Source organism: Sebastes umbrosus, chromosome 13 (assembly GCF_015220745.1).
Source record: "Sebastes umbrosus isolate fSebUmb1 chromosome 13, fSebUmb1.pri, whole genome shotgun sequence".
NCBI lineage: Eukaryota > Metazoa > Chordata > Actinopteri > Perciformes > Sebastidae > Sebastes > Sebastes umbrosus.
Window position 1 is genome coordinate 22,676,543 of NC_051281.1, and position 10,194 is coordinate 22,686,736.

Below are 10,194 nucleotides of genomic sequence, written 5' to 3' on the forward strand. Positions count from 1 at the left end.
TGTGTGAGTAAGTCATGATTTCTATAGAGCAAGTAGGCGTCCCACAGGCAGCTGATTCTCTACACTCCCTCTGCTTTCCCTCGCATTCATTATCCAGCCATACACACTCCATCAACTGTGAAACTTACTGGGCATTTGAATGGACAAATGAAGACCCTGTCTCTTTTAATGGGCTAATTCTGTGTCTAACAAGGGCCAAATGCCTTAGCTGCGGCCGGCAGTTGAGCACATTAGTCAATTAGCTCAAGTCTAACCCGGAGTGATTGTCTGATGAATTAACGAGAGAGAAATACATCATCAGGGAACACAAGGAATAAAATGAAAGGCTAATACACACACCTCTGTTTATGTTGTTTGTTTGTGTGTGTGTGTGTGTGTGTGTGTGTGTGTGTACTCACAGTGCCCGTCTACTGGATCATTCTGTGGACAGCAGATTCATGCTGACCCAGGCGGCCGCTTGGAAACTGAGCTCATCTCGGTCCACAGCAAGCTGCTCATGGCAGATGACAGGACTGTCATCATCGGTCAACGCTGTGAAATGGAGAAAGTGCTGGGCGCCAGGATGAGCAGTGACTTCATATAGAGTATGTAAAGGAGGAGGGAAAAAGTATACAATTTAATGTAGTCAAAAGAAACAGCCCAGTGCACCCCAGCTTCAGGGTTGAGTCAATTCTCTTTTGGTCTCTTTGGCATTTCGTACATACAAAGCAAAGAATGAAGTTGGGAGGGAACAATCAGGAAATGCTGAGCAGCTTATCAGGGCAGCTCAGCATGCATCCAGGAGAGGGCAGTGTTATCCAGAGAAGGCACTCTAGTGCTTGATCTGAGCAGATGTGTGCGAGGAGAATCATTAAACAGCATCTGTCCACTCAATTACCCCCTTCGTTAGTCTAATCCCAGGTTTTTTGGAAGGGGTAATTAAATTCCCCATAAATTGAATCACTGTGTAAAACAAGTCACGGTGAAGGGGGCAACAGGCTTTCTAAAGGGATCACGGAATGGCCAAAACAAGAGGGAGGACTTGTGTTACAAAGGCTGCACACAATGCATTGTAGTCTATAATCAGCATGTAAAGGCATATAGAAAACTGGAAATGGGCCAAAGACTTTTGTTTTATTGTGGAGTAAAAATTCCAACAGGAAAATAATTTTAACCATATATTTAGTAGTTTGGGATTTAAATTTTTTTAAAAATATTTGAAATTTAGACTTGAACATTTTTTTTTAAAGATTATTGATCAAATACAAATCAATATTCTGTTACTGTAATGCCTATTTCTCGCATAATATGTTTTCAGAAACATCTTGTAGTGTACTGTTTAGCTGTAAAATGAGAAAGTTTGCTCTGGCTGGTGGGCGGTGCTTGGTATTTCCTCAACTGATCCCGACGTGGCTGCCGGGTCACAAACTTTCTCATTTTACAGCTAAACTACAACATGTTTCTGAAAACATTTTACGCGAGAAATAGCCATTACAGTAAGAGAATATTGATTCTACCAGGTGAGCTACCGGGGCGCCCCAGACTTGACAATTTCTATAAGGACGTGTGGATGGGGACTTGTCTGCTAACAGTATGTAATGTAAGCGAAATTAAATCCGACAATTATTTTGCTCATAAATGCCCGTCTGGGCCTTTATTAGAATAGTTGAATATCTGATAAAGCTAAAGATTTATAATAATTTACAAAATATTTCATGTTTAAACTTTGCACAAATACATAAGATAGATTTGACTTTTAATTACATTCACAGTCATAAATCTAAATTTAATTAGCTTGTTCCACCAACAAGAACAAGAGGCCTGGTTTCAATATAAAGTGACTATAAGAAAAATCGATACTTATATACGATTAATACTGAAGACCAGAAGAGACATTATCGGAGACGTGGACTAAAACAGAAGAACAGAGACAAAGCATGAAAGGACATCACAACTTATTTGTAGACGCGCCACCATGATTACCGGTTTCAAAAGTTGACACGAAACACCAGAACAGTAGAAAACATATAGAGCAGCAGCGTCTTGGTTTGTTGAATGCAACATGTCCTTTCGTGTCGCAGTCTGCCTTAACACCATGTGTGCCTGCATAGAAAAACTAATGAGTGGAAACCGCAGAGGAAAAGTAATACCTATCCCAGAGGTACGAAATCGTCGCCGCGTGTCAAAACGGCTGCTTAACGAATGTCTCGTCGATAACCTGCACGCACAGCCTACCATACTTTCTGAACCTGGATAAAAAGAGACTAGAAAAAGCATTGCTGTCACTGATCAGGGGAGAGCAAGAGAAAAAAAAAAAAAAAAACTTGAGTCAACCAGCAAGCTTCCCAGCTCATCTGTAGAAAAAAACTGCAGGATGTGCTGCGCCTCATTCTCTAAATGTCGATGAGGTCGTCGCCGCTCTCGTCGCTCTCCACGGTCAGCTGGCGGGTCCACCACTTCTTCACCTCTGACCCCGAAGAAGCCTCGTCGTTGACAGGGCCCATCTTGCACACTATGGACTTGACACTTGTGCGACCGGCTACAACAAACACAAAGAGCAACAGAGAATTCACAGCCTGATTCTTGCCATGTTAACCTGCATTTCTTTGTCTTCATTTTTTTTTTAAAATCCACATAAAGAAGGCCCTTGCCTCCTGCCAGGCCACTATTGTAAATAAGAGCTTGTTTTTTAACTGACCTGTCTGTATGAATAAATCTTACACTCTTCCTGTAATATAAGGTCACAATAAGCCCTGGTTTTCCATGGCAAAGAGACACTCAGTTAAGCTTTTTCCAACTCACTTTAGAGGGATACAATAGTTCAGGTGTTTTGAAGTGGGCTTGTATGAAGTACATATGCATAATCAGTGAATTACTTGCAGTGGATGACGATCGGCACGCCCCCAGTTTGGAGAAGCAGACAGGAGTTACTGCACAGAAGCAAAGCAATGTACTGCTGTGGACGAGTCCGTCAGCAAAACATATTTTAGCCACATAAAAGAAAAATCGAGATCAGTTTAATTGTACGCTATATTTAAAATATTTTCACCCATTTACCTTGCCGTGAGACAGCTACTCAGTCTAGGTAACTGAGGCCGTAATCTATGCTCTCGCCAAAGCCACCAGACTCCAACGAAAAAAACAGTAATTTTACCTCGCAGAACACGGGAGTGGCTGGCCTACCACTGCCTCGACCGGTTAGTTTGTTTGTGTTTTAACCGATCGAGGCAGCGGTAGACCAGCAACCCCGTGTTCTGTGAGGTAAAATTACAGTTTTTTTTTCAATGGAGTCTGGCAGCATTGGAGGGAGCATAGATGACACAACGGCTTCAGTTTCCCCGCCAGAAAGGGCTGTCTGACAGCAAGGTCAAGTGGTGTACATATTCTAAATATAGCATACGCTTAAACTGATATTGATTTTTTTTAGGTGGGCCTTTCATTTAGGTGACTAAAATAAATTTTGCTACTGCCCCCATCCACAGCAGTACATTACTCTGCTCACGTTTTGGTACTCCTGTCTGCTTCTCAAAACTGGGGGCGTGCCGACCGTCATCTACTGTAGGTACTACACTGATTATGGATACGTACCTCATACAACCCCACTTCAAAACACACAAACTATCCCTTTAACAGAACGTCCTCTACAGAACTGTGCCACGTTGCAATAGACAGTTGACAGAGTCATACACACCTGCAGGCAGCCGCCACTGTCCCAGCTTCCTCTGTGGCCTCCCCAGGTCTGAGGAGTCCTGCCTGTAGCCTCCTCTGTCTGACAACGTGGGGCTCAGTAGCTGCTGGAGACCACTCATCTAAACAAAGAGAAGGTATCCTTTGTTTCACCACTGCAAGCGCACACCTGCAGATTATATGATGTGCTTGCTATATGTCAAGCTGTGAACATGTGCAAGTGTGTATGCGGCGTCGGTTGGTATGGGCGTCGGGCTTTACCTCAGGCTGCGAGGGGTTGTCTGGGTTGTTAGCATTATGGTCCTCACTTGGCAAGGTGGTCTCTATGCTGGGAGGGTTGAGTAAGCGGCTCAGCTCCTGCTGCTGGCTCTCTCTGTCGCTGTGGATGCTGCTGCACTGGAACGGGCACACGAACATAATGTGGTCAGTGAGTGATACTGTAGTGTTTACCGTATATGTGTGTGTTTGTCGAAATCCCCTTAGGGAATGTTGTCACAATGTCACAAGGCATGTTTGTGTTGAGGGACTAACCGCCCGGATGCGTTTGAGGCATTTCTTGAGCCACATTCGTATGGTCTGTTTGGCAACCTCTTCTTCAATGGTGTACTCCAACTGTTCCCTGGCCAACAGCTCCTCCAGCTGGAGAGACTTTCTAATGTCCACTGAGCGGTATGACAGCATGCTGTAAGACACACACACACAAGCATGAAACAAAGCCCACACACAGAGACATACAGCCAAAAGAGGGACATACTTAGTGGAATATAATAATGCTTCCATAAAACTAAAGATTATCAGGGCTTTAATGCAAAAACACACTTCTTACACAGGTAAAGCTGTACAAGTCAACAATGCACAGAAGCAGCACCAAACCATCAAGGCTTAACTGAAGTTTAAAGACTTCTAAACCGTGAAATGATGATATGACTAACTCCACACTTTCAGGACCCTTAGTTATGTTTTCAATCAGGGAGTGTCAAGTTGTTGAAGACATGCAGTCCCCACTTCTCTTTGAAAGCAGGTGTTGTTACCTCCTGTGCAAAATTAGAGAGTTTCTCTAGTGATGATCCCTCGGACCAGAATTTCAATTGGACAGAAACAGCAAATATCTCTGATGCAGCTTCATGTAGAGATTTAAAACGTGAGTTTATTAAATAATTACATTTTTTTCGTATAAAACAAATTGTAATTCAGTAAAGGAGGGTATTGATGTTACATTGTGTTACCCTAGTGGGTTCCCTTTAAATACTAAGGGTGCTTTGCTTTCACACCTAGGGCTTCCGCACCTCAGGTCCGTTTTCCCGGTTAGTACGGTTCATTTGTGGTGTGAAAGCAAACAAATGAAGCACAGGATTTTATGAAAGCGGTTCGTGATTTTAGCATGATTTCAAAAGCTAAACTAACTACAAATATATCCAACTGCTGATCGGGAAATCTGTTCAGGAAGCGATAATATTGGTCTGTATAAGGTCACATATATACTGTAAGCACGTCAGCGCAGGTATTTTCCCTGATTAATATGTCAAAAGCTGCTGTGCTCGACTCCATGTACTTTCTCAATTCATTAACTCCATTAAAAAGTGTGTGACAGCAATCCCACGATAATACGTCTCATGCGTGTATCAGTGCGCACCATGGCGTTCGCACCAGTCATCTGGGAGCACGCAAAGTGGCTTTTGTACAGTCCTGTCTCTACCTGTACCCCGTTATTCATAACATGCAATTTAAGTTATTAATCAAAGAACATAAATATACTCATCAGAGCATTAAAGTGCTGTATAAACTTCTGTCAGTCACAGGAATTTGATTTCCCCATGTGGGTCCTGATGATGCAGGATGACAATCGCCAAAACTGTTACAATCAGCAAGTTACCTGTCAGTCTATATAACTTCATATTTACTCCTCTTGGTTAGTTTGTAAAAAAGTCAGTGTGAACAGAAACTGCACCAGAACTAAAATGCAACAATGTATAATTTTTTCCACTTTGGTCTGGACCAAATGAACCCAACTACAGGAGTAGAAGCACCCTTATACTGTACACTGTATCTGCGTTAAGTGTATGCAGTGGTCCATGGTCACCTGAGCACATCATGGAAGGTCACATCCCCTCCACTGTGCAGTCGCTCCATCTCGTAGCACATGTGTTTGAACAGCAACTTGTCTTTGTCCAGGTCCACCTCCAGCCTGCCTCGGAGCAGACGGAGCAGGAACTTCACCCTGGATGTGGGGATCACACCCTGGGGAAATAAAAGTCGTAGAAGTCAAAGGGTCATTCAAGAGGCGAAGGGTCTGTGATGCTGAGACTTAGACCTGAATTTTAAATCTCCAGGAGTGTCCAGCTTTCAAGCCTGAGAGGAAAAACCCTTAATGACCCTTTTTTTTTTATTATTTTTGGAGGTGTTTGGGTGGGAGTGGGTAGAAGAGCCTTGGGTTTGTCAGACTACAGTTACAGCTAGAGACTGGCAAAGTTGGGGTGGGTTCATATATATTCATGTTAGGGCTGCTGCTCACATACTGTATATATTGCTGTGTATGTTATAATTGTACAATTCAAAAGAAGAGCCCACAGTACTTCCGGATGACATCATGGATAAATTGGAGGGGGTCTACATTTTTAATCCAGCACACACTGTTCTAATTACTTTTACTCCTATTACTCAACGCCAAACTTCATTCCCTTCAGCCCTTCTCATTAGCTCCCATCATGCTTTTTATCTTCTCTATATCGTCCTTTGCTCATAGCTATATGATCATCGCCCTCTGCTGTGTCCTCATCCTCCCTCCTATTGCTAGTTTCTCACCTCCCGTTTGTCATCCACCATGTTCCAGATGATCTGGAAGTGCCTCAGGTCATTATAGCTCAGCAGCTGGTCCTCCTCGGTGGAGTAGAACAGAGAGAAGTTCTCCACGATGATGGCTGCGTCAAAAGCAGGAGATATTAATACCCACGGATGCAAATATTCCATAACATATCAATCATCTTGTATAACAGTGACTGCAATTTGTTCTGCTGACCTTTATAGCTCTAAATATCTGTTTATTTTATGGTGCCATGAGTCAAACAGCTCAGGCGTCTGGGAGATTGAATGAATCATATCACAATAATGCATTGATTGAAACCCAGACTGTTATAATAATGACTCTCATAACACAAGCTCAAGCAAGAAAACAACCCCTTTAACCCCTTTTTCCACTTGATTCTCTGATTTACTTTTATTCATACAACAATCGTTCTTGCTATTCTTGCTTTTTTCATGCATTGCTTCTTTTGTCTGTGTGTGTGATATTAAGGTACTTTTTTCATAATTTGTACAAGGTCAGCGGTGGCTCTAATATCACAATAAGTATCTGGGCTTTATGCCTCACCATCTGTGTCTTTCCAGGCAAGATTACAACCCTTATGAAAGTGAATTATACTGAGGATAACATTCAAAAAGATGTAGAGGGATGGTTTAGTTCCACCTTAAAACTCGTGCTCATTTTGATTCTACTCATGCCCTTCTGTGTATCCCATATCCTTTTTTTCTGCAATGTCATTCTGCCTCTCTCCCTCTTCTTACGTGGCGGCCTCTGATGTGAAAAAGAAATAATCATTTCTGCATGAAGGGGTTTGATCGTTGTGCTGATAATAAGCTGTAATAAACTTAAACTCTCGCCTCTGGAAAAAACTCTTTCTTGTCTCTTTGGAGAGATGACAAAACCACACGTTGAGTGTGCTTTATGAGCTCTGCAATCATCTACACAAGTTTGTCATCCTTTTGAATGGCTTTTATGCATGCTCACAGTTTTGTCCCTGAAACTGAAGGTGAGTTCCCATATTGTGGCTGTTTGACTTGGTCCCCACAATATCATCTATACAAGTAAACCGACACACACTGACCTACGAGTAGGTTGAGCATGATGTAGGCTATAATCACATAGAAAGAGCAGAAGTAGATAAGCGCTCCAGCGTAGTTGCCACAGTCGGTCTCCCAGTAGCGATGTTTATCCGGGGTGCAGAATGGGGCTTGCACCTGGGGACAGAAAAAAAAACTTAAATAATTTGATTAAATGTATGGAGCATTAAAACTAGTGCTGTCAAAGTTAACACAATAATAACGCGTATTGTTTTAACGTTACTAATTTCTTTAACGCGTTAACCCAATCAAGCTTTCAGAGGTTGTAGTGGGCTCAGTTTTAGAGCTAGAGTGAAGATACTGGTATCATGAAACTAGAAAATCGAAGGAATCAATTGGTACAAACCACGTCATTCTAGCTTGTCGGGAAGGAAGCTAAATAACGCTACAAACTTCTATGGCTAACCACGAGTCTCCCCTTTACAGACATGCCTACTTTATGATTATCACATGCAGTTTGGGGCAAGTCATAGTCAAGTCAGCACACTGACACACTGACAGCTGTTGTTGCCTGTTGGGCTTCAGTTTGCCATATTATGATTTGAGCATATTTTTTATGCTAAATGCAGTACCTGTGAGGGTTTCTGGACCATATTTGTAATTTTTTCTGTTGTTAATTGATTTCCAATAATGAATATATACATACATTTGCATAAAGCAAGCATATTTGCCCACTCCCATGATGAAAAGAGTATTAAATAATTGACAAATCTCCCTTTAAGGGACATTTTGAACAGATAAAAAACGTGCGATTAATTTGCGATTAATCAGATTTAACTATGGACAATCATGCGATAAATCGTGATTAAATATTTGAATCGATTGACAGCCATAATTAAAACATACAAAATGTTCCTTGAAATGTTTTGTTAAAGGGTTGGGTCACCCAAATTACAAAAAAAACAAAAAAAACATATCTTCTTTAACAGAGTGATATCCAGCCATGCAGATAGTCATGTCAGCAGTTTTCATTGTGGGCTATTTCTTTGCTAGAAAGTGGTTCTAGTGAAAACTGCTGACAGTGAAGTCTGTGGAGTATACAAAGTTATATGAACAACTGTGAGTAACAAGAGTAACTGTTCATTCTGCTGTGAGCAGCACCACAAACAAAAATCCATTCGCCTTCGAAAATTGAGGTGAAACGACCCTTTCAACACAAAATATAATGTTTACAATATACAGTATTTTTTTTTTCCAGATTGGGAATAGACTGTGTGTTCTTTTGTCTGCTGGACCTGCAGCTCATCTTACCATGCAGTCATGCATGATTTTATTCCAATCTTCCCCTGTGACAATACGGAATAGAACGGTGATAGCCTTGCCCGCTGTGGAGAAGTTGGCATGCCTGTGAGGAGGGGAGACGGGACAGAATCAGACAACTCAGTGCACATCAATGGGGAAAAAAGCAGCATAATGAAGGTACCGGGCTCTGGCCAGTAAACAGAAGATCTACAGTAATCCTTACCGGTTGATGTTCTCTCCGTATTTAACAGTTCCAAAGAGAACAACGCCAGCGAATGCGTAGCAGAGGAGGAGGAGGAACATGCCCACGATGATGAAGAAGCTCTTGTACATGCTGACAACCACAGTCAGCAGCAGCATCTTCAGAGTCACCTATATTCAACACATGCACACAAAAGCATGTGTTGTTGTTATGATACATATTATTTTTTTTGGCAAAAGACACTGAATTGAGCACGCATATATACTCACATGCTTCCCACATATTGTAAAGAATCTGAAGACAATCACACATGTGCCCATCATGTACGTATATGCGTTCTAGAGAGGGAAATTATAGCGTTATTTGTGTAGTATTTGTTAAAATACTTAACATTGACTTAAAATGTTCCCTTAATGTGACAGTAGTTTGTCTAACCAGTAAGGAAAAATGCAGGACTATCCAGATGACACCCAATACCGTGACGAGCAGGTCGTAGCGATTCCGTCTGCTCTGCCAGTAACCCGCGGGTGACATGGCTATGAGCTTCATGGTCACCTGGGTAACAAAACACCAACAAGTAACATCAGTGAGACGTCTACAGGCCACCCAGAGGAGGCAATCAAACCTGGAAACTGATGCATGAGAAGATAGGGCGACAGGCTTACCTCTAGTACAAATATAAAGGTGAAGACTACTGACATGGTGGCAAGAGGAAAGGTTACTGAATCGTCTACGTCCCACTGGAGAAGAGCAGATTAACACACATGTCAATATGTAATGTTGTACTTGACATGCTAAAGAAACATAAAGTCATAGGGGCATAAATAAGAAGCATACATAAATTAAATGACACAATGGTATGAGGCTCTACCTTGACCGAGAGCAGCACCGACTGTGCCAGCACCAGCACAGCAATGCCCCGTTTGAAGAAGGGATGTTGAGTAATGTCGTACATCTTGGCCCGGAAACCCCCGTTTTCTGTCAGGCAGAGAGAAGACCAGAGATTTATTGATACCTGCACAGCTGCAACAACATTTCTCTGTGGAAATTGTGTATTTTAACATTTTCATTCTAGTCAGTGGTCAAAATTGAATGTCTGAACTTTTTGCAGCAGTGGTCTTTAAAAGTCAGCTGATGCTTGAATCTGTGGTAGCGTCCCTTACTGTCCTGCAGATGGCACTCATGGA

General features: G+C 42.1%; 1 protein-coding gene across 18 annotated transcripts in view; it reads right to left on the reverse strand.

Annotated features, from left to right (window-relative positions):
• Nucleotides 1-1,605: 1,605 nt before the first annotated feature.
• The window catches only part of nalcn (sodium leak channel, non-selective), a 100,848-nt gene continuing 92,259 nt past the window's right edge, over nt 1,606-10,194 (reverse strand). For 15 of the 18 annotated variants that reach the window (XM_037789639.1, XM_037789643.1, XM_037789653.1 and 12 more), the window contains 12 exons: nt 9,879-9,985; nt 9,673-9,747; nt 9,443-9,562; nt 9,277-9,345; nt 9,029-9,177; nt 8,815-8,908; nt 7,548-7,680; nt 6,469-6,584; nt 5,747-5,904; nt 4,194-4,348; nt 3,928-4,062; nt 3,671-3,788 (listed from right to left, as the gene is read on the reverse strand). In XM_037789639.1, the coding sequence (XP_037645567.1) occupies nt 3,971-4,062; nt 4,194-4,348; nt 5,747-5,904; nt 6,469-6,584; nt 7,548-7,680; nt 8,815-8,908; nt 9,029-9,177; nt 9,277-9,345; nt 9,443-9,562; nt 9,673-9,747; nt 9,879-9,985 (1,268 nt within the window). In that variant the 3' untranslated portion in view covers nt 3,671-3,788; nt 3,928-3,970. Of the gene's footprint in view, nt 2,519-3,670; nt 3,789-3,927; nt 4,064-4,190; nt 4,349-5,746; nt 5,905-6,468; nt 6,585-7,547; nt 7,681-8,814; nt 8,909-9,028; nt 9,178-9,276; nt 9,346-9,442; nt 9,563-9,672; nt 9,748-9,878; nt 9,986-10,194 lie in introns of those variants that run through there. The other 3 variants (XM_037789655.1, XM_037789656.1, XR_005209559.1) reach the window with 2 other exon arrangements.